The sequence below is a fragment of the Antedon bifida genome, chromosome 8, assembly GCF_963402885.1.
Source record: "Antedon bifida chromosome 8, ecAntBifi1.1, whole genome shotgun sequence".
NCBI lineage: Eukaryota > Metazoa > Echinodermata > Crinoidea > Comatulida > Antedonidae > Antedon > Antedon bifida.
The window spans coordinates 11,785,718-11,810,881 of record NC_136233.1 but is presented as its reverse complement, the minus strand read 5'-3'; the positions used below and the strand labels follow the sequence as shown (position 1 = coordinate 11,810,881).

Genomic DNA, 25,164 nt, shown 5'->3' with positions numbered 1-25,164 from the left:
ACAAAAAATGTTTCTTCGCAATTTCTTTTTGTACAGATTTTGTGTAACAAATATCTCAAAAAGTTTAATGTCAATGATTACCAAAATTTCTGAATGTCTTTCAAATACTTTAACTTAGTCCTAATAAGCTTTTCAGCGTGATCACTCATCCGTGACGTCATTTAGACGCCATTTTGTGAAATCACATTATCAATCATATCTTCATAATTCATTATCACATATTAATGAAATTCACTACACGTAAACTTTAGGTCAAGGGTAAAAATATTAACAAATAAAAACGCGCGCACACGTAGGGTTATGCGCGTGAAATTGCGCGTTAAAAATTTAAAAAGCTCAAAATTAAGTTTTGATCAATTTAGAGCATGAATTAGGCCATTTGCGTGTTTCAAAAAATTACTGCGCAAAAACAATATTTTGCACGCGCGATACTTACAAAGCGTAAAAAATGCAATTTTTTTATACAAATCGCATTCTACTCACCAGCCTTAGTACATTCACCAAATTTGAGTCAGTTCCAACTTAAAATAACGCTATACGAGCAGGTTAAAAATGACAAAATGCGCAAATTAATTGCATCAAAGTGCTGAAAATGGTGAAAAATAAGGCCTTTTTAAAATGAATATAAATCTTCAGAATGGCAGGTGACCCCTAATTTTTTTAACTTATTCGGGAAGCCATTGGGTTGTAGATACATATTCATGTACACATTAGACGTACAAAATGGTATGACGTCATCAAATGGCCACTTGAATTTAAAAATTAGTAATTTTTATCTTTTTGTGTGGGTTATAACATTCAATAGAGCGCATCTCCGTTATTTGAGCCCGATTTTCGCAAAAATTTTAGAATGTGCTTGCTCAATTGATTATCTTTCTCATGGGTTGTAAACATTTTTATTTTGATGACGTCATCACGCGTAAAAACTTGAATAACCTAGGTCGTGTAATTTTAGCTACACCATACATTTGAATATCTAATAGCTCTTCAGAATTAAAGGTGACCTTGAAGATTATAACTTATTATGAAAGCTGTTGAAATGTAGATATGAATTCATATAAAAATTAAGCCTATCAGATGTTGTGATGTTATCATATGGCCAGTTGAAGTTAAAACGTAGTTTTTAGATTTCTTTAGTCGAAGTTATACAAATTTCAATGAGCGCGCATTGCGCTTCTACGTATCAAATTCTCTTCCAATCCTTATATTTATTTGCTCAATTCATTATCTTTCGAAATTGTCATCTTCGAGTTTATTTTGATAATTCCATCATACCAACAAATTTGAACATGATGTGGGTCCCGTAATTTTACCTATGCTACACTGTATATAGATATACAGTATATACTGTATATATTGTATATGACACATAATAGGTACAACTCAGCACTATAAGTGTATATGCATCATGTCATAGGATGGCGTGCATCAGCTTTTTACGATCGTATGTTAACGTACGTGCATGTTTTAAAAAATGTTAATTTCATTAAAATGATAAAAATGATCACCTATAATTCGTCAAAGTGACGAATTAAATTCTAGTGAGAAATTGTTTTTGTAAAACAAAAAATGTTTCTTCGCAATTTCTTTCTGTACAGATTTTGTGTAACAAATATCTCAAAAAGTTTAATGTCAATGATTACCAAAATTTCTGAATGTCTTTAAAATACTTTAACTTAGTCCTAATAAGCTTTTCAGCGTGATCACTCATCCGTGACGTCATTTAGACGCCATTTTGTGAAATCACATTTTCAATCATATCTCCATAATTCATTATCACATATTAATGAAATTCACTACACGTAAACTTTAGGTCAAGGGTAAAAATATTAACAAATAAAAACGCGCGCACACGTAGGGTCATGCGCGTGAAATCGCGCGTTAAAAATTTAAAAAGCTCAAAATTAAGTTTTGATCAATTTAGAGCATTAATTAGGCCATTTGCGTGTTTCAAAAAATTACTGCGCAAAAAAAATATTTTGCGCGCGCGATACTTACAAAGCGTAAAAAATGCAATTTTTTTATACAAATCGCATTCTACTCACCAGCCTTAGTACATTCACCAAATTTGAGTCAGTTCCAACTTAAAATAACGCTATACGAGCAGGTTAAAAATGACAAAATGCGCAAATTAATTGCATCAAAGTGCTGAAAATGGTGAAAAATAAGGCCTTTTTAAAATGAATATAAATCTTCAGAATGGCAGGTGACCCCTAATTTTTTTAACTTATTCGGGAAGCCATTGGGTTGTAGATACATATTCATGTACACATTAGACGTACAAAATGGTATGACGTCATCAAATGGCCACTTGAATTTAAAAATTAGTAATTTTTATCTTTTTGTGTGGGTTATCACATTCAATAGAGCGCATCTCCGTTATTTGAGCCCGATTTTCGCAAAAATTTTAGAATGTGCTTGCTCAATTGATTATCTTTCTCATGGGTTGTAAACATTTTTATTTTGATGACGTCATCACGCGTAAAAACTTGAATAACCTAGGTCGTGTAATTTTAGCTACACCATACATTTGAATATCTAATAGCTCTTCAGAATTAAAGGTGACCTTGAAGATTATAACTTATTATGAAAGCTGTTGAAATGTAGATATGAATTCATATAAAAATTAAGCCTATCGGATGTTGTGATGTTATCATATGGCCAGTTGAAGTTAAAAAATAGTTTTTAGATTTCTTTAGTCGAAGTTATACAAATTTCAATGAGCGCGCATTCCGCTTCTACGTATCAAATTCTCTTCCAATCCTTATATTTATTTGCTCAATTCATTATCTTTCGAAATTGTCATCTTTGAGTTTATTTTGATAATTCCTTCATACCAACAAATTTGAACATGATGTGGGTCCCGTAATTTTACCTATGCTACACTGTATATAGATATACAGTATATACTGTATATATTGTATATGACACATAATAGGCACAACTCAGCACTATAAGCATATAATAGGATGGGATACATCAACATTTTTCGATCGTATGTTAACGTACGTGCATGTTTAAAAAAAATTAATTTCAGTAAAAGGATAAAAATGATCACCTATAATTCGTCAAAGTGACGAATTAAATTCTAGTTTTACTTTTGTGTTCTGATTTAATATAACATCATGACACATACACCAACTTGTGTATATATAATATATAACATTTATAAAATATTATAAAAATATAAAATATGCACAGGGTGTGCATTTAGAGCACTCAGCTTTTGCTAAAATAATACTGAAATATAATACTGAAATAAAGAATGAGCATTTTTGACAAATTCAAAAGTTTGTATTCCATTAAAACATCAATGTAACTACTCAAAATAATTATATAAAATGTATAAAATAGTGAAAATATAATGCACAGGGTGTGCATGTAAAGCTTTTGCTAAAATAATACTGAAATAATACTGAAATTAAGAATGTATGAATGAATGTAACTATTCATAATATATAACATTTATAAAATAACATAAAAATATAAAATATGCACAGGGTGTGCATTTAGAGCACTCAGCTTTTGCTAAAATAATACTGAAATATAATACAGAAATATCTTCTGTTCACTATTTTTAGTCTTCTCACGTGATGGAGTGTATCGCTTCCGGAGTCCTCCACACTTTGGCACATGGCAAACAGAACAAGGTTTCTGTGATCTTGGATGATATGGTGTAAGCTTTGGCGGTGCTGTAGGTGGTGGCCGATAGGAAAAGGGTAAGCGTTGGTTTGTTGATGGCTTGAAGGTCACAGATGGTCCCTGTGCTTGCGAAGGCATAATCAACAGAATTGCACCAGATGGCCTTACTGGAAGTGATGGAGTTGTAGTAGCTGGTTTAGGGAGTACCTTTTGTAGTGAGCTGTTAGATGGTTTATTCAAATTGTCTAGAAATTCAGCTTCAGGTACCTCAGCATCGTTGAGTCTACATTTTTGGTAGCGCCTTTTTCCAGAAACATGTTCCACAACTGGATATTGAACCTGTGGCCTGTCTGGAGGTGATAATTGTGCTGGACTCTCCTCTTTTCTGTTCTCCTCCTTGTTCAGAGCCACATGGTCTGCACTAAGGTGATCGATAGGATCATCATCATCAGTCTCTGATGTGGCAACATCGACGCCCTCATCTTCTGCTTCACTCTCTTGTTTTTCTTCTCCTTCATCTTCTTTGACCTGCTCTTCTTCCACTGTAAATACAAATAAAAAGAATAAGAATAATAATTATTGAAATGACAAGCACAATCAATCATCATCACAAGGCAATCATAATTAAAACATACAGGAGCACTCACAAACGTAAAGTATATAACAATGATACAGTGCAATACACCCAGATTTTAAACCAAAAAATCAAGATTATTAACACTAATTTGTGATTAATCTCACCTTTCTTGATGTAATAGTCCTTTGATGTGAAATCGGTGGACTGGCAGTAGGCGTACTCTAAACCTAGGAGTTCCTCCTCCTCTTGGCTTCCGGACTTTTCTGGGTAGGGCATGGGTGCTGTGAAATTAGGTTCATACATATGTTCTTTCCCAAACAAGACCTCTGCCTGCTGGTTTAGACGCTGGATTTGACGAGGGTCAACACATGAGGTAATCCGCCCCCTACCTCCAGTAACCTTGAGCGACTCCATGCGATTGTTCCATTGTACTGCAAACGCTATGAGGTACACCTGAAAGAGAGAATTAAATGAAGAAACAATGCTTATCGTGTTGAGGAAACTTTGGTTTTGTTTAGAGAAATTAATTTACCCATGTTGAGTTAGTTATTAGTTTATTTAGCTATTGTCAAAAAGTACCCACTTTTTGTATGTAAAAGTATAGGTATTTTCCCAAGCTACAAAAGTTGTAATAATTCTCAAATATGGATGGATACATATTATATTATTAACTGAACGATATAAAGAATAGACAATTTTTGGGTGGACCTCCCCTTTTTAATATTTATTGTAAAAAATAAGAATGGTTTTGAAATTAGATGATTACCTGAAAAGGTGCTATTCCACACCGTTGTGAAGGGATGGCTCTAAACATGTGGGCATGAAGACCTTCCAGAGAGTTACTGCCTCTGCGGCATCTGTATTTGTTCAGCTTAACACCATTCAAAGTAACTTCCTTGGTATACATACAGGGGAATGTTTGATGGATCCTAAATGAAATATATGCAAAACATAATTTTTGACAATTGACAATTATAATGCCTTTGAGGTAGATAGGGGAAATACGATAAATTACCTGCATGCAACTCAGATGTTTACTGGCAGTTGTCCAGTAAGCATCGACTGCCTCTAATGATTTAAACAAATGAACGCCATCGATGTCGAGTCCAGCTGGACCCTTAAACTCCTGAAGGATGACCTCAATAGTGACAGCACTCACCTGTAACAGAATTCAAAAGGATACATATAATTAAGTTTCCTTCAAATACTCAGCTATTTTATTTATTTATCTCAACCAAAACCACACTACTGACACTCTTACCGAATTTCTTAAACCGATTCATGCACAAAGAAAACATAATAATAGTTATTTTTCCAGTAATGTATTAACTGTATTAAGTAATTACATTTCGCTTACCTCGACACAACGTGTTATACGACGGACATAGGACTTCAGCTGGTACGGCTTTACAAAATACATCATCTGCTGATCATTGTATTGTGAGTAGAGTTCCTCGTTGCTATTTCTCACTGCTCTGACAAGCTTCAGCATATCATCCTTGTTAGAATGGCACCAGCGAGAGCACTCATGAAAGAACCATACTTGGCATGGCTCTGCTTTATTACAACTGCATCCCATCGATGTAACCAATGACGGATGTCCAGCCGCACAACCATCCCTTCATTCGCCCAGTCTTCAAATAGCCTTTCCAGCCAAGCTGTCCCTCCATCACTACAATTTAATTTACATTAAATTTAATGAGTTAACTTAGAGATTGATTGATTGATTTTATTCGATATTCATACAAAAAGTTAAAATATACAATGTACAAAATGGGAAACATGGGAAGAAAAAAAAATGAATTAAACTCGGCATCTTTCTGAAAAAAATGTTGAACAGCCAATTAGACGCGAGCACAATGCATAGCACTCTCTATACTCCGTCCATTCTATGTTCAGGCATTAGGTTTGAATAGATATTACACTCACCTGCAGCAATTGTTGTCTGCATAAATTATCTTGGGTGCTGGTGCATTGGCTCGTTTAAACCTGGCAATGAGACCATAGGCCATCCGCTTGTAGCAGCTCTCCGACTCTGCAGCCACAGCAACTGTTGTCACAAACTGACCCCACTCATTCAGGACACTAGTGAGGTACTGCATAGAGTTTTTTCCATCGCCATAGATTGCAAATAGTACACTCGTGATTGATGATATCACCTTCCATTCTCACCTGAGAGAAAAAGTAGAAACATGTAAAATTATAATATTATCCTCTTTTACCATTAAATTAGTATTTAAAATATAGAGAACATATGGTCCATGCCATGGACGTATTAATGTTTTTGTATAGGCATAGGGCCTACAGTAAATATTAATAGGGCTAGGCCTCTACTCTAGGAAGCAGGTCAACTCGTCGCCAAAAGAATGACTAGGCCTAGCTAGAGGGCCTACCCTAGCCTAGTTAGAGGGGCCTGTATTTAAGCCCTGCCCCTGTGTGGGCCAGAGGCTAGTAGGCCTAGACTAGAGTAGCCTAGAGGTTAGCCTAGGCTAGCCAGGTAGGGTACAGCCTAGCCTAGCTAGCCTAGACCTACCTAGTAGACCCGAGCCTCTAGGCCTAGCCATTATAGGCTAGCCTCTAGGCCTACTAGGCCTCCTAGCTAGTAGAGTAGGCGTAGCCTATAGTACTAGTTAGGCCTAGGCCTAGCCTAGGCCTATTTAATAATATTAATAAAACACAAGTTCATTCATTTATTTTACACATAACTAGGCAATGGCCAAAGGCTTTTCTTACTTTATATCAATAATGATCTTTACAGCATAGCATTCACGATAGAGGAATTAAACCCTCCTCCACAACGGATATCCCCCTCCTACTAGGCCCGTAGGCCTAGCCTACACCGATATTTTTCCTTCGCGACGAGACGCCGGAAGTAATTTTCTAAACTTGTTCAGCTCTAATTTGGTGACGTCATACGTCTGCTCAACAGGGCTCGATGATAGGTCTGTTGAGCAGGGCCTTCCCTCAACTCTATTCAATGATTGGTCCGTTGAGCAATGGCTCTACTCAACGAGGCTCAATGATTGGTCCGTTGGGCATGATTATTGTACATGGATGGGTTTTTCTCTGGGAATGGCTCATCACCCCCCTAGGTACATATGCCTGGAAATCGATCTCTTATCACGTGACCTGATCTCTCTTATTATCCAGACTGACCTGGGAAGTTTTAGTTCATTTTTTTTCTTTTTTTTTCTATTTTTTTAGCTTGAGTTTAGAGTTTTATTATAATTTAATGGCAATATTTTATTTATATCATTTTTTTTCTTTAAAATTTGGTATATTGATGAGGTTCTCTACTGATGATCAACTGTAGTAACTAATAAAAATAATTGTGACTGAATGAATGCACATTTTTAAATAAATGATTATTATTGAGCATCTCTATTGGCTATCGGATCGAACAAACTAAAGGAACATTGTGGTCTAGCTGATATTCACCATGTAACCAAGAGGTCCCGGGTTCTAGACTTGGTGGAGGGTGAGTGTATTTCCATTCACAATTTAAGAAGCATTGAGTGAAAAATGACTTGACCTCCATGGTATTCAAACCTAGGACCTCTCGCTTACAAGGCATATTTCTGTAACTGAACAAAAGAAACGGATAAAAGACAAAATAATATTTATTTTACTTTTGTGTTCTGATTTAATATAACATCATGACACATACACCAACTTGTGTATATATAATATATAACATTTATAAAATATTATAAAAATATAAAATATGCACAGGGTGTGCATTTAGAGCACTCAGCTTTTGCTAAAATAATACTGAAATATAATACTGAAATAAAGAATGAGCATTTTTGACAAATTCAAAAGTTTGTATTCCATTAAAACATCAATGTAACTACTCAAAATAATTATATAAAATGTATAAAATAGTGAAAATATAATGCACAGGGTGTGCATGTAAAGCTTTTGCTAAAATAATACTGAAATAATACTGAAATTAAGAATGTATGAATGAATGTAACTATTCATAATATATAACATTTATAAAATAACATAAAAATATAAAATATGCACAGGGTGTGCATTTAGAGCACTCAGCTTTTGCTAAAATAATACTGAAATATAATACAGAAATATCTTCTGTTCACTATTTTTAGTCTTCTCACGTGATGGAGTGTATCGCTTCCGGAGTCCTCCACACTTTGGCACATGGCAAACAGAACAAGGTTTCTGTGATCTTGGATGATATGGTGTAAGCTTTGGCGGTGCTGTAGGTGGTGGCCGATAGGAAAAGGGTAAGCGTTGGTTTGTTGATGGCTTGAAGGTCACAGATGGTCCCTGTGCTTGCGAAGGCATAATCAACAGAATTGCACCAGATGGCCTTACTGGAAGTGATGGAGTTGTAGTAGCTGGTTTAGGGAGTACCTTTTGTAGTGAGCTGTTAGATGGTTTATTCAAATTGTCTAGAAATTCAGCTTCAGGTACCTCAGCATCGTTGAGTCTACATTTTTGGTAGCGCCTTTTTCCAGAAACATGTTCCACAACTGGATATTGAACCTGTGGCCTGTCTGGAGGTGATAATTGTGCTGGACTCTCCTCTTTTCTGTTCTCCTCCTTGTTCAGAGCCACATGGTCTGCACTAAGGTGATCGATAGGATCATCATCATCAGTCTCTGATGTGGCAACATCGACGCCCTCATCTTCTGCTTCACTCTCTTGTTTTTCTTCTCCTTCATCTTCTTTGACCTGCTCTTCTTCCACTGTAAATACAAATAAAAAGAATAAGAATAATAATTATTGAAATGACAAGCACAATCAATCATCATCACAAGGCAATCATAATTAAAACATACAGGAGCACTCACAAACGTAAAGTATATAACAATGATACAGTGCAATACACCCAGATTTTAAACCAAAAAATCAAGATTATTAACACTAATTTGTGATTAATCTCACCTTTCTTGATGTAATAGTCCTTTGATGTGAAATCGGTGGACTGGCAGTAGGCGTACTCTAAACCTAGGAGTTCCTCCTCCTCTTGGCTTCCGGACTTTTCTGGGTAGGGCATGGGTGCTGTGAAATTAGGTTCATACATATGTTCTTTCCCAAACAAGACCTCTGCCTGCTGGTTTAGACGCTGGATTTGACGAGGGTCAACACATGAGGTAATCCGCCCCCTACCTCCAGTAACCTTGAGCGACTCCATGCGATTGTTCCATTGTACTGCAAACGCTATGAGGTACACCTGAAAGAGAGAATTAAATGAAGAAACAATGCTTATCGTGTTGAGGAAACTTTGGTTTTGTTTAGAGAAATTAATTTACCCATGTTGAGTTAGTTATTAGTTTATTTAGCTATTGTCAAAAAGTACCCACTTTTTGTATGTAAAAGTATAGGTATTTTCCCAAGCTACAAAAGTTGTAATAATTCTCAAATATGGATGGATACATATTATATTATTAACTGAACGATATAAAGAATAGACAATTTTTGGGTGGACCTCCCCTTTTTAATATTTATTGTAAAAAATAAGAATGGTTTTGAAATTAGATGATTACCTGAAAAGGTGCTATTCCACACCGTTGTGAAGGGATGGCTCTAAACATGTGGGCATGAAGACCTTCCAGAGAGTTACTGCCTCTGCGGCATCTGTATTTGTTCAGCTTAACACCATTCAAAGTAACTTCCTTGGTATACATACAGGGGAATGTTTGATGGATCCTAAATGAAATATATGCAAAACATAATTTTTGACAATTGACAATTATAATGCCTTTGAGGTAGATAGGGGAAATACGATAAATTACCTGCATGCAACTCAGATGTTTACTGGCAGTTGTCCAGTAAGCATCGACTGCCTCTAATGATTTAAACAAATGAACGCCATCGATGTCGAGTCCAGCTGGACCCTTAAACTCCTGAAGGATGACCTCAATAGTGACAGCACTCACCTGTAACAGAATTCAAAAGGATACATATAATTAAGTTTCCTTCAAATACTCAGCTATTTTATTTATTTATCTCAACCAAAACCACACTACTGACACTCTTACCGAATTTCTTAAACCGATTCATGCACAAAGAAAACATAATAATAGTTATTTTTCCAGTAATGTATTAACTGTATTAAGTAATTACATTTCGCTTACCTCGACACAACGTGTTATACGACGGACATAGGACTTCAGCTGGTACGGCTTTACAAAATACATCATCTGCTGATCATTGTATTGTGAGTAGAGTTCCTCGTTGCTATTTCTCACTGCTCTGACAAGCTTCAGCATATCATCCTTGTTAGAATGGCACCAGCGAGAGCACTCATGAAAGAACCATACTTGGCATGGCTCTGCTTTATTACAACTGCATCCCATCGATGTAACCAATGACGGATGTCCAGCCGCACAACCATCCCTTCATTCGCCCAGTCTTCAAATAGCCTTTCCAGCCAAGCTGTCCCTCCATCACTACAATTTAATTTACATTAAATTTAATGAGTTAACTTAGAGATTGATTGATTGATTTTATTCGATATTCATACAAAAAGTTAAAATATACAATGTACAAAATGGGAAACATGGGAAGAAAAAAAAATGAATTAAACTCGGCATCTTTCTGAAAAAAATGTTGAACAGCCAATTAGACGCGAGCACAATGCATAGCACTCTCTATACTCCGTCCATTCTATGTTCAGGCATTAGGTTTGAATAGATATTACACTCACCTGCAGCAATTGTTGTCTGCATAAATTATCTTGGGTGCTGGTGCATTGGCTCGTTTAAACCTGGCAATGAGACCATAGGCCATCCGCTTGTAGCAGCTCTCCGACTCTGCAGCCACAGCAACTGTTGTCACAAACTGACCCCACTCATTCAGGACACTAGTGAGGTACTGCATAGAGTTTTTTCCATCGCCATAGATTGCAAATAGTACACTCGTGATTGATGATATCACCTTCCATTCTCACCTGAGAGAAAAAGTAGAAACATGTAAAATTATAATATTATCCTCTTTTACCATTAAATTAGTATTTAAAATATAGAGAACATATGGTCCATGCCATGGACGTATTAATGTTTTTGTATAGGCATAGGGCCTACAGTAAATATTAATAGGGCTAGGCCTCTACTCTAGGAAGCAGGTCAACTCGTCGCCAAAAGAATGACTAGGCCTAGCTAGAGGGCCTACCCTAGCCTAGTTAGAGGGGCCTGTATTTAAGCCCTGCCCCTGTGTGGGCCAGAGGCTAGTAGGCCTAGACTAGAGTAGCCTAGAGGTTAGCCTAGGCTAGCCAGGTAGGGTACAGCCTAGCCTAGCTAGCCTAGACCTACCTAGTAGACCCGAGCCTCTAGGCCTAGCCATTATAGGCTAGCCTCTAGGCCTACTAGGCCTCCTAGCTAGTAGAGTAGGCGTAGCCTATAGTACTAGTTAGGCCTAGGCCTAGCCTAGGCCTATTTAATAATATTAATAAAACACAAGTTCATTCATTTATTTTACACATAACTAGGCAATGGCCAAAGGCTTTTCTTACTTTATATCAATAATGATCTTTACAGCATAGCATTCACGATAGAGGAATTAAACCCTCCTCCACAACGGATATCCCCCTCCTACTAGGCCCGTAGGCCTAGCCTACACCGATATTTTTCCTTCGCGACGAGACGCCGGAAGTAATTTTCTAAACTTGTTCAGCTCTAATTTGGTGACGTCATACGTCTGCTCAACAGGGCTCGATGATAGGTCTGTTGAGCAGGGCCTTCCCTCAACTCTATTCAATGATTGGTCCGTTGAGCAATGGCTCTACTCAACGAGGCTCAATGATTGGTCCGTTGGGCATGATTATTGTACATGGATGGGTTTTTCTCTGGGAATGGCTCATCACCCCCCTAGGTACATATGCCTGGAAATCGATCTCTTATCACGTGACCTGATCTCTCTTATTATCCAGACTGACCTGGGAAGTTTTAGTTCATTTTTTTTCTTTTTTTTTCTATTTTTTTAGCTTGAGTTTAGAGTTTTATTATAATTTAATGGCAATATTTTATTTATATCATTTTTTTTCTTTAAAATTTGGTATATTGATGAGGTTCTCTACTGATGATCAACTGTAGTAACTAATAAAAATAATTGTGACTGAATGAATGCACATTTTTAAATAAATGATTATTATTGAGCATCTCTATTGGCTATCGGATCGAACAAACTAAAGGAACATTGTGGTCTAGCTGATATTCACCATGTAACCAAGAGGTCCCGGGTTCTAGACTTGGTGGAGGGTGAGTGTATTTCCATTCACAATTTAAGAAGCATTGAGTGAAAAATGACTTGACCTCCATGGTATTCAAACCTAGGACCTCTCGCTTACAAGGCATATTTCTGTAACTGAACAAAAGAAACGGATAAAAGACAAAATAATATTTATTTTACTTTTGTGTTCTGATTTAATATAACATCATGACACATACACCAACTTGTGTATATATAATATATAACATTTATAAAATATTATAAAAATATAAAATATGCACAGGGTGTGCATTTAGAGCACTCAGCTTTTGCTAAAATAATACTGAAATATAATACTGAAATAAAGAATGAGCATTTTTGACAAATTCAAAAGTTTGTATTCCATTAAAACATCAATGTAACTACTCAAAATAATTATATAAAATGTATAAAATAGTGAAAATATAATGCACAGGGTGTGCATGTAAAGCTTTTGCTAAAATAATACTGAAATAATACTGAAATTAAGAATGTATGAATGAATGTAACTATTCATAATATATAACATTTATAAAATAACATAAAAATATAAAATATGCACAGGGTGTGCATTTAGAGCACTCAGCTTTTGCTAAAATAATACTGAAATATAATACAGAAATATCTTCTGTTCACTATTTTTAGTCTTCTCACGTGATGGAGTGTATCGCTTCCGGAGTCCTCCACACTTTGGCACATGGCAAACAGAACAAGGTTTCTGTGATCTTGGATGATATGGTGTAAGCTTTGGCGGTGCTGTAGGTGGTGGCCGATAGGAAAAGGGTAAGCGTTGGTTTGTTGATGGCTTGAAGGTCACAGATGGTCCCTGTGCTTGCGAAGGCATAATCAACAGAATTGCACCAGATGGCCTTACTGGAAGTGATGGAGTTGTAGTAGCTGGTTTAGGGAGTACCTTTTGTAGTGAGCTGTTAGATGGTTTATTCAAATTGTCTAGAAATTCAGCTTCAGGTACCTCAGCATCGTTGAGTCTACATTTTTGGTAGCGCCTTTTTCCAGAAACATGTTCCACAACTGGATATTGAACCTGTGGCCTGTCTGGAGGTGATAATTGTGCTGGACTCTCCTCTTTTCTGTTCTCCTCCTTGTTCAGAGCCACATGGTCTGCACTAAGGTGATCGATAGGATCATCATCATCAGTCTCTGATGTGGCAACATCGACGCCCTCATCTTCTGCTTCACTCTCTTGTTTTTCTTCTCCTTCATCTTCTTTGACCTGCTCTTCTTCCACTGTAAATACAAATAAAAAGAATAAGAATAATAATTATTGAAATGACAAGCACAATCAATCATCATCACAAGGCAATCATAATTAAAACATACAGGAGCACTCACAAACGTAAAGTATATAACAATGATACAGTGCAATACACCCAGATTTTAAACCAAAAAATCAAGATTATTAACACTAATTTGTGATTAATCTCACCTTTCTTGATGTAATAGTCCTTTGATGTGAAATCGGTGGACTGGCAGTAGGCGTACTCTAAACCTAGGAGTTCCTCCTCCTCTTGGCTTCCGGACTTTTCTGGGTAGGGCATGGGTGCTGTGAAATTAGGTTCATACATATGTTCTTTCCCAAACAAGACCTCTGCCTGCTGGTTTAGACGCTGGATTTGACGAGGGTCAACACATGAGGTAATCCGCCCCCTACCTCCAGTAACCTTGAGCGACTCCATGCGATTGTTCCATTGTACTGCAAACGCTATGAGGTACACCTGAAAGAGAGAATTAAATGAAGAAACAATGCTTATCGTGTTGAGGAAACTTTGGTTTTGTTTAGAGAAATTAATTTACCCATGTTGAGTTAGTTATTAGTTTATTTAGCTATTGTCAAAAAGTACCCACTTTTTGTATGTAAAAGTATAGGTATTTTCCCAAGCTACAAAAGTTGTAATAATTCTCAAATATGGATGGATACATATTATATTATTAACTGAACGATATAAAGAATAGACAATTTTTGGGTGGACCTCCCCTTTTTAATATTTATTGTAAAAAATAAGAATGGTTTTGAAATTAGATGATTACCTGAAAAGGTGCTATTCCACACCGTTGTGAAGGGATGGCTCTAAACATGTGGGCATGAAGACCTTCCAGAGAGTTACTGCCTCTGCGGCATCTGTATTTGTTCAGCTTAACACCATTCAAAGTAACTTCCTTGGTATACATACAGGGGAATGTTTGATGGATCCTAAATGAAATATATGCAAAACATAATTTTTGACAATTGACAATTATAATGCCTTTGAGGTAGATAGGGGAAATACGATAAATTACCTGCATGCAACTCAGATGTTTACTGGCAGTTGTCCAGTAAGCATCGACTGCCTCTAATGATTTAAACAAATGAACGCCATCGATGTCGAGTCCAGCTGGACCCTTAAACTCCTGAAGGATGACCTCAATAGTGACAGCACTCACCTGTAACAGAATTCAAAAGGATACATATAATTAAGTTTCCTTCAAATACTCAGCTATTTTATTTATTTATCTCAACCAAAACCACACTACTGACACTCTTACCGAATTTCTTAAACCGATTCATGCACAAAGAAAACATAATAATAGTTATTTTTCCAGTAATGTATTAACTGTATTAAGTAATTACATTTCGCTTACCTCGACACAACGTGTTATACGACGGACATAGGACTTCAGCTGGTACGGCTTTACAAAATACATCATCTGCTGATCATTGTATTGTGAGTAGAGTTCCTCGTTGCTATTTCTCACTGCTCTGACAAGCTTCAGCATATCATCCTTGTTAGAATGGCACCAGCGAGAGCACTCATGAAAGAACCATACTTGGCATGGCTCTGCTTTATTACAACTGCATCCCATCGATGTAACCAATGACGGATGTCCAGCCGCACAACCATCCCTTCATTCGCCCAGTCTTCAAATAGCCTTTCCAGCCAAGCTGTCCCTCCATCACTACAATTTAATTTACATTAAATTTAATGAGTTAACTTAGAGATTGATTGATTGATTTTATTCGATATTCATACAAAAAGTTAAAATATACAATGTACAAAATGGGAAACATGGGAAGAAAAAAAAATGAATTAAACTCGGCATCTTTCTGAAAAAAATGTTGAACAGCCAATTAGACGCGAGCACAATGCATAGCACTCTCTATACTCCGTCCATTCTATGTTCAGGCATTAGGTTTGAATAGATATTACACTCACCTGCAGCAATTGTTGTCTGCATAAATTATCTTGGGTGCTGGTGCATTGGCTCGTTTAAACCTGGCAATGAGACCATAGGCCATCCGCTTGTAGCAGCTCTCCGACTCTGCAGCCACAGCAACTGTTGTCACAAACTGACCCCACTCATTCAGGACACTAGTGAGGTACTGCATAGAGTTTTTTCCATCGCCATAGATTGCAAATAGTACACTCGTGATTGATGATATCACCTTCCATTCTCACCTGAGAGAAAAAGTAGAAACATGTAAAATTATAATATTATCCTCTTTTACCATTAAATTAGTATTTAAAATATAGAGAACATATGGTCCATGCCATGGACGTATTAATGTTTTTGTATAGGCATAGGGCCTACAGTAAATATTAATAGGGCTAGGCCTCTACTCTAGGAAGCAGGTCAACTCGTCGCCAAAAGAATGACTAGGCCTAGCTAGAGGGCCTACCCTAGCCTAGTTAGAGGGGCCTGTATTTAAGCCCTGCCCCTGTGTGGGCCAGAGGCTAGTAGGCCTAGACTAGAGTAGCCTAGAGGTTAGCCTAGGCTAGCCAGGTAGGGTACAGCCTAGCCTAGCTAGCCTAGACCTACCTAGTAGACCCGAGCCTCTAGGCCTAGCCATTATAGGCTAGCCTCTAGGCCTACTAGGCCTCCTAGCTAGTAGAGTAGGCGTAGCCTATAGTACTAGTTAGGCCTAGGCCTAGCCTAGGCCTATTTAATAATATTAATAAAACACAAGTTCATTCATTTATTTTACACATAACTAGGCAATGGCCAAAGGCTTTTCTTACTTTATATCAATAATGATCTTTACAGCATAGCATTCACGATAGAGGAATTAAACCCTCCTCCACAACGGATATCCCCCTCCTACTAGGCCCCTAGGCCTAGCCTACACCGATATTTTTCCTTCGCGACGAGACGCCGGAAGTAATTTTCTAAACTTGTTCAGCTCTAATTTGGTGACGTCATACGTCTGCTCAACAGGGCTCGATGATAGGTCTGTTGAGCAGGGCCTTCCCTCAACTCTATTCAATGATTGGTCCGTTGAGCAATGGCTCTACTCAACGAGGCTCAATGATTGGTCCGTTGGGCATGATTATTGTACATGGATGGGTTTTTCTCTGGGAATACCGGGTGCTGTAGACTTTTATTTTTTTCTGTAAAAAAAAACTTGGGACTATCTACTACATTTATTATCTATAGAAACTTCATACCCAAACATCGAGTTATCAGATTTCTTTAAAGGAGCCAATTATTTTGACATATTTTCTCGCAAAATTTGTTTCCTTAGTTTAGATCTGTGATAACAATCATGAAAATCAAATAGTATTTATTACACCTTCAGCTGCTAACTACAGTATATTGCCGAATACTGACAATTTTGACATGCTGAATTTTAAAATTCTTAGTCTAGTCCTATCTAAAATCAAGATTTGATTTTATAGAGCCGCTAATGTACCACGCTTATATAGCGCCCTCTATTGTAAGAAATATGACACCACGGTACAATGCTTTGATTGTCTACGGCCATACTACGTTGAAAACACCGGTTCTCGTCCGATCACCGAAGTTAAGCAACGTCGGGCCCGGTTAGTACTTGGATGGGAGACCGCCTGGGAATACCGGGTGCTGTAGACTTTTATTTTTTTCTGTAAAAAAAAACTTGGGACTATCTACTACATTTATTATCTATAGAAACTTCATACCCAAACATCGAGTTATCAGATTTCTTTAAAGGAGCCAATTATTTTGACATATTTTCTCGCAAAATTTGTTTCCTTAGTTTAGATCTGTGATAACAATCATGAAAATCAAATAGTATTTATTACACCTTCAGCTGCTAACTACAGTATATTGCCGAATACTGACAATTTTGACATGCTGAATTTTAAAATTCTTAGTCTAGTCCTATCTAAAATCAAGATTTGATTTTATAGAGCCGCTAATGTACCACGCTTATATAGCGCCCTCTATTGTAAGAAATATGACACCACGGTACAATGCTTTGATTGTCTACGGCCATACTACGTTGAAAACACCGGTTCTCGTCCGATCACCGAAGTTAAGCAACGTCGGGCCCGGTTAGTACTTGGATGGGAGACCGCCTGGGAATACCGGGTGCTGTAGACTTTTATTTTTTTCTGTAAAAAACTTGGGACTATCTACTACATTTAATATCTATAGAGACTTTATACCGAAACATCGAGTTATCAGATTTCTTTAAAGGAGCCAATTATTTTGACATATTTTCTCGCAAAATGTGTTTCCTTAGTTTAGATCTGTGATAACAATCATGAAAATCAAATAGTATAGGGAGGCTTTCGACCTTCATCATATAGATGCGAAGATCATATCTTTGTTTTAAAGAGTATAGCAACTTGTCGCTTACAACAGGGTAAGCATACATACATGGCCTTCTTGGACTTCCGAAAAGCATTTGATAGTGTATGGAGAGACGGCTTAATGAAATCAATTTGGAATACAGGAATAAGAGGAAAGGTATGGAGGATGATTGATAAGCTTTATGCTAATGTTAAAGCTAAAGTCTCCTCTGGTATAATTGATACAGATATTTTTGATATTGATCAAGGAGTAAAACAAGGGTGCGTTTTATCACCTGTTCTATTTAGCATCTACATAAATGAGTTTACCAAAATGTTAAGATCCAAGGATATAGGTATTACAGTAAATGATACATGGATGGGTAGCCTTTTTTGGGCTGATGATATTGTATTATTAGCTAACAATGAACTGGAAATGAAAAGAATGTTAGACCTTGCAGGAAATTTTGCTAAGGAATGGAAATTATGCTTTAATTTTGAAAAGTCAAATATACTGATAACTGGTAAACGTGTTGATAAAGTAAGACAATGGAAATTAGGTAATGGCTTTATATCTGAAACTGAATCATATAAATATCTCGGTGTACATATTTCTCGTAAATTAAATGACCATATACAAATTGAGAATGTTATAAAAAAAGGTCAAAGTTTAATAGCGTACGTTAAATCAATTATCAGTAGCTTTGATAACTTTAACAGAGTATATTATGGGGATACTCTGTGGAGATCGATAGTTCTCCCATCTATCAACTATGGTTGTTCAGTATGGTGCTCTTTAAGTAGAATAGATGTAGATAAACTAGAGCGTCTCCAGCTCCAAATGGCGCGTTATATCTTAAAAGCACCTCGAAATACACCTTGTGCCGCCTTATATGGAGAGCTTGGTTGGTCTCCAATTAACGAGATTCATAACGCTCTTCGTATGAAATACTTCCATAGAATTATAAAGATGGAAAACTATCGATGGCCAAAAATTATGTTTATTGGAATGCTACAACTTAATTGTGAATTTAAAGACTTAAGGAATAAGTTTCTATCTTGTATAAAGGATATTCTCTTGAAGTGTAATTGTGAATCCAAAAATATTTTCACCACTCTCTCAAATTATAAAGAAGTCTACTTTCCAATTTCTGAAATCTTAAGAAAACTTAACTCTATAATGATAGATGAATGGAGAATTGAATTACAAAATAAATCAAGTCTCCACATCTATGAAACATTAAAATCAAAACCTGGACTTGAAAACTACTTAATTGATAAAACTAATTTTGAAGGTGCTGCATTAAAATTTAAAGCTCGTTCAAATACTCTACCTTTGAATGATAGAACTGCAAATTGGAATATTGATAATAATAAAAAATGTAAATTATGCGGTACAAATTCGGACGAAGACATCCATCATTTCATCCTTAATTGTCCAGCTTTAAATAATATACGTAATCAGGAATTATTTAATTTATATGTGGATATGTATAGAAATGGCAGCAAAGATATGTTTGATACTTTTTATACTTCGCATGAAAATGACAAACTTAAATATATTTTGGGATACTCAGATAATTTAATTGATGAAGAGTGTGAAAATATTTTGGATAGTTTTGTAAAAGATACCTAAAACAAGCATGGAAATTTCGAAATGATTCATTGAATTCCATGACTCAATAACTATGTTATCTACATTGCTACATTAAGTAAATTGAAAAAAGTGGGGGGGGGGGGGGGGGAGGAGGGGGGTTGGTGGGGTTTTTCGTAATAAGCTGTGTTTATCAGTTTATTTTATTTAATACACTTTACTATATCTTGTTTTGTATTCATTTGTGTAAAGTAATGATCTACTGTATGTATCGATGTAAATTGGGGTGGGGGAGGGGGGTCGGGGGTTGGGTAGGATAGGGGTTGATAGTTGCTTTTGCCTTTTTTTACTTTTCTGTTGTTATATTTTATATTGTGAAGGATGCACCTTTGTGCTAAGTGTGCCACCGATCTAAAGGTGTAATTCCAAATAAATAAATAAATTTTTTTAACCTTCAACTAACTACATTATATTGACAAGATTTGATTTCAGAGCCGCGAATGTACCACGCTTATTTACCGCCCTCTACAGTACGAAATATGACACCACGGTACAATGCTTTGATTGTCTACGGCCATACCACGTTGAATACACCGGTTAGTACTTGGATGGGACACCGCCTGGGAATACCGGGTGCTGTAGACTTTTTTTCGGAAAAGGTTCATTTCATATGGTAACGGGACGATTCGGCCCTGAGACGATTCGGCCCGGGACGATTCGGCCCGGGACGATTCGGCCCTGGGACGATTCGGCCCGGGACTATTCGGCCCGGGACGATTCGGCCCTGAGACGATTCGGCACACTTACATTTATCGGCTTTGATATGCATTTATAAGCATAAAATAAGCTTTTTTCCCCAAACTTTATTTTCAGAGAGACTATGGGGTAGCACTACTAGGGATAAAGATGCAATAAAGCAAACATTTTGAAAACATTGTCGAAAATAATCATTTTTTAGTCACGCGCGCGATGTAAATAAGTTACGCCCTCTGTTGGCCGCTTGGCGAATGCACGAAATAAACAAGGTTTTCGAAGTAATAAATTGAATATAAAATTACGTTTTTTTAGTAATTTATTATATACATTATATCAACTTTGTCAATATCAATAAAATACGGATTGTGAAACACCTTTAAAAACTTGATAAATAAAAAAAAAATGAATATGAATTTGGTCTAAAGTGAGACGTTTCGGCCCACAAAGTGGGATGTTTCGGCCCAAAAGTGGGCCGAATCGTCCCACCAAAAGTGGGCCGAATAGTCCCGGGCCGAATCGTCTCAGGGCCGAATCGTCCCTGAACCTTTCATATCATTACTACTAAAGTACGTTAGTGATAATCATAGAGACCGGTAGTACGTGTGACTAATCTAACTTTTAGTCAGTCAGCAATTAGTTTAACATTGTGGTGACAACTATGCAACGTTTAACAATACCCAACAATATAACATAATTACACACTGTATAAATGGTGTAGTATTTTTAATTTACACGAATATAAAACATTCATTATTTGTTTTATATAACATCTAAATAGATTCCGATCATTTGAATCAAATAAAAGGTAGGCGGTCTAGCCATGCCTACATTAATTATGATTCACATTGATTATAAAACAGTAACATTAACACTGTTAGTGTTAACGACCAAACAAGTGGAGTTTGTGGCTTGGTGGTTATGATGCTTGACTACCACTCCAAGGGTCCTGGGTTCAAGTCCCGTCACATGATCAAGGACAAAATTACAACTCCACTCCCAAAGACTTGTAATAAGACTAATAAGACGTTATGTATGTAGAGCATCTTATGTATATGTTTGTCTTGTGAACCTCTGAGGGTCCCTAATGATCAGCAATTGCTGGATGGATCACCCTCTTTAAATATGGTAAAAAAAAAAAAAAAAGCCTATCGCTAAAACATGTCTAGTAGTAGGCTGAAGGACAGCAATACCAAACTTCGACAGGCAACTGAAACTCATCTCATTATTTATTTCACGTCTTGTAGAAATGTTCCCATTAACTAAACCAGTCATATATCAATAACAATGCGACTAAAGTACATAATAGGCGGCGCTGTTGTATTTTTCCAAAGCAATAGAATAAAAAAAAATATTTTCCAAACGCTAACAGATTTTATTTTCGTACACGAAAAAAAGTACTTTACCTTGACCTTTAGACTATAAACCTGTTAAGGTTTGTGAGTCCCTCTTTGAACATCTTGGTTATATGGCTCAAACTTTAGGTTGTGGGTTTTCCAGTGTGTTTCAAGATGGGTTTTAAAATTATTTATAGAGGATGCATTTACTATTATGATATGGCAAACTATTCCAATCATTTACTGCAGATATTGAAAAGAATTTCTGTCTGTGTTTCGATTTACTATGAACTTTTTTAATTTTAAAATTGTGGCTTCTAGTTACAGTAGATAGTACTAATTCAAAAAAAGACACCCGGATTAACATTATCATACTTTTGTATCATTCTAAAAATCTGTAAGCAGCAAGACCTCTTTCTTCGAAATGCTAATGATGGCAGTTTCATAAATTTCATTCGGTCACTATATAGTATATGGTTGAGTTTTAATTTCCACAGCAAGTTTTGTGGCTCTTTGCTGAACTTTTTCTAAGAGAATAGAATCACCAACAAACTGAGGAAGACAAGCCGTACTAGAATATTCTAAAATCGGTCTAACCATTGATTTATAAAGGATAGACACTAAATGACTGTCTAAATACTTCAAAGGTTCTCTTAATTAAACCAAGTCTAGAGTTAGCCTTTTTAACAACTTCAACGATATGATCATGAAAATTCAATTTATTATCAACTAAAACACCAAGATCTCTCATCTGAGTTACAACTCCTAACTGAATTCTATCTGAACCTGTTCCCATAAAGTATGTCGTGTTCAAGGATTTTTTACCGAGATGCATAACCTTACATTTATTAATATTAAAGGGCAACTGCCACTTTACTGACCATTTATACATCTTATCAATGTCCGCCTGAAAATCAAGAGCATCTATGTCTGAATCAACAGCTTTGTATGTCTTTGAATCATCAGCAAACAAAAAAGAGGTGACTTAACTGATTGAGCAGATCGTTAAAATATTGTACTGTTAAACGTCATTTGATTGCACCCACAATCGTCCAATCAAATGACAGGAATTTATTTAGGTATTATAAAAATAAATCCAAAGGCAAATAACTGAAAAAATGACAATGCTGTGGGTATCAGTGGCTGGATCTCAATGGAGATACAAAAAAAAAGCGAAAAGCTAAATCAAAACGATAAAGTAAAACAGCCAGAAAAGTTAGCAGAGCTTTCGGCCAACACTAGCCCTTCATCAGTGCAAGTATTATAAAAAATAATAAATAATATGACACCATCGTAAAATACGTTTGTTGGCTACGGCCATACATATACAAAACTATGAGTTCGTAAGAAATAATTTCTTGTTTTATAAATATTTGTTTTCAATCTATGATAAACACGCAACTTCATCATAAAATCATCATTTTGTTGTGGCGCCCGCTATAGTAAGACATGACACCATGCACGATGCATTGTAGTTTGTGTTTGGAATAAATAAATCAAATTGTTGGTTGGAGGTCGGTCAGTCACGTGGTATCCTTCTCCAAGTTTTTCATTTACAGTGCAGTACCATCATATCACGGAGTTGTTGATTTTCTGGTTGAAACAAAATATTGTGAACATTAATTTTGTTTGCTCCATTCTTCCCGTGCGTGGCCTTCAAATATTGAATTGATGTTTCTGTCAGAAAGTGTCAGATGACCACCACCACACCTTGGTACCCGACATGCAGAACATAATTGGATGATAAAAGTTAAGCCCGTTGGAGGAGGGAGAAGGTTGGATATAATGCAGGGAATGTAAAATAACAAACTGTGCGCGGCGTGGTTGGTTGTGACATAGACCTTAGGGTATTGGCATTCCACAGGTAGGTAAATTTTGGCTTTGATTGTGAAAGTTTATAATAGAATAATATGTTTGTTAGTGTTACTTATACAGTATTTTATCAAGCTTGAATAGGCGGCGCGCCGAATAGGCTGTTGCCATCTCTCACACTCATCGACCCTTTTTAGTAATAAAAAAATGTTATTGCTTGAATGAATGTTTTGATGATGCCAACATTGTTTTGTTTACTTCTGCAGATTATTATATGTTGCTTTGTATTCGAAGGACAGTCTATATAAAATGAAAAATGAGTATTTTCATTATTTTTTGGTGGTAAATATAATAACTTTTTGCAAAGAATATATTACTTTAGAAGAATGAGTGATCCACGATTTTTGCATTGGAAAGTGCATGGGAGCCCACCCACGAGCGGATGTATACAGACAGACTATAAGACTTGATTTAAATAGATATTACTGTTCATAGTGTATAGGACTACTGTCATAGAAATTATTGTATATTCACTTCTAGAAAAATGATTTTACCACCACGATAAATTATTTCACAAAGAAATGTTCAACAGTAAAGAACAAAAATTAACCATGCATCACCCAGCATGGCCTAATCTTTGCCATTGCCGTGTACTAACCTACGTCTGGTAACTCAAGGGCATATGACCAGTTGGGCCGCCGACAAGTTGAGCCGCCGGTGATTTCTATGAAACGCCCAGTGCGTCTTTTACGACATTTCGCGTAGCCTAGTGATTACAGTATTAATAGTACTACGTGTACGTAGTACATATGCTATCATGGTCTTTAGGTTTGTGTTATAAAAATAAATAATATATAATTACATACAGTAGTTACTACAATTTTGTTGGTTTAGCCACCATAACAACACAACAAAGGAAAGTAGTTTAATGTAATATTTAATAATTTAATTGTTTTTAACCTTACAAGTTAAAAAATTCAGTGCACTCCATACAGTAATATTTTACTTGCGTGAAATCATGTTGTCTCTCAGGACTAATATAATAAAGTATTGACATTCTTCGAATGAGGTTAAATAAATATTTTTTATTTACTAATCGTTTTATTGAATTTTACATTTTATATTTTTCTAAAAAACGTGATTTTATGTAATTATTTTACCGAAAACTGCCGACTGAGGAGGCAAACGATCATTTTAGACCTTATTTTTCAGAAACTATAAGTCAGATTTTCATAATTATTTCTTAAATTTGTAATATTTTATAATATATATTATTATATATTAACTTTTGAATATACATTATTATCCCTAATAGTAATATAAATAGAAACGAGCACGGTCGACGAAAGTTAGCATTTAGCGTTTCATAGAAAATAACGTTTTTCTGGCGGCGCCTCAACTTGTCAGTGGCTCAACTTGGCCTAATCCAAATCAAGTAATGTTTTTATGATATAAATTAATATAAAATACATGTTATTATAGGCTACAATGTCAAATTTAATTAATATTTATTTTTTCTCCAGAAACAAGTTTTAACTATTTAAAAATATATTTAAATATTAATAACTATCATTCATGAAAACATATCAACAACAAGGCGCCTGGTAGATGACATGAACTGTCTATTCTGCAAAATACTAAATAATTTGCATAAAACATACAATTAAATATCCAAATAGCATT

General features: G+C 36.0%; 3 protein-coding genes and 2 non-coding genes across 6 annotated transcripts; 2 read left to right on the top strand and 3 right to left on the bottom strand.

Annotated features, from left to right (window-relative positions):
* Positions 1-3,253: 3,253 nt before the first annotated feature.
* On the bottom strand, positions 3,254-10,123 carry LOC144851120 (uncharacterized). Of its 2 annotated transcripts, XR_013614150.1 has the most exons (5): positions 9,985-10,123; positions 9,736-9,898; positions 9,134-9,422; positions 7,893-8,934; positions 3,254-3,322 (listed from the first exon to the last, which is right to left on the bottom strand). XR_013614150.1 is itself a non-coding variant. In XM_078708660.1 (4 exons), the coding sequence occupies exons 2-4, from the start codon at positions 9,874-9,876 to the stop codon at positions 8,279-8,281; spliced, it is 1,086 nt and encodes a 361-aa protein (XP_078564786.1). In that variant the 5' UTR covers positions 9,877-9,898; positions 9,985-10,123; the 3' UTR covers positions 7,862-8,278. The 2 variants fall into 2 exon arrangements, 1 of the variants encoding a protein (XP_078564786.1); XM_078708660.1 differs by lacking the exon at positions 3,254-3,322 and having other exon boundaries at positions 7,862-8,934.
* On the bottom strand, positions 3,310-5,373 carry LOC144851119 (uncharacterized). The gene is made up of 4 exons (XM_078708658.1): positions 5,235-5,373; positions 4,986-5,148; positions 4,384-4,672; positions 3,310-4,184 (listed from the first exon to the last, which is right to left on the bottom strand). Exons 2-4 carry the CDS (start codon positions 5,124-5,126, stop codon positions 3,529-3,531), a joined length of 1,086 nt encoding a protein of 361 aa, XP_078564784.1. The 5' UTR covers positions 5,127-5,148; positions 5,235-5,373; the 3' UTR covers positions 3,310-3,528.
* Positions 10,124-12,611: 2,488 nt separating the features above from the next.
* On the bottom strand, positions 12,612-14,873 carry LOC144851122 (uncharacterized). The gene is made up of 4 exons (XM_078708662.1): positions 14,735-14,873; positions 14,486-14,648; positions 13,884-14,172; positions 12,612-13,684 (listed from the first exon to the last, which is right to left on the bottom strand). Exons 2-4 carry the CDS (start codon positions 14,624-14,626, stop codon positions 13,029-13,031), a joined length of 1,086 nt encoding a protein of 361 aa, XP_078564788.1. The 5' UTR covers positions 14,627-14,648; positions 14,735-14,873; the 3' UTR covers positions 12,612-13,028.
* A 2,310-nt stretch (positions 14,874-17,183) lies between these two features.
* On the top strand, positions 17,184-17,302 carry LOC144851208 (5S ribosomal RNA). The gene has a single exon (XR_013614167.1). It is a non-coding gene; the product is annotated as a 5S ribosomal RNA (ribosomal RNA).
* A 373-nt stretch (positions 17,303-17,675) lies between these two features.
* Positions 17,676-17,794, top strand: LOC144851203 (5S ribosomal RNA). Its single transcript, XR_013614163.1, has one exon. It is a non-coding gene; the product is annotated as a 5S ribosomal RNA (ribosomal RNA).
* The last annotated feature ends 7,370 nt before the right edge of the window (positions 17,795-25,164 follow it).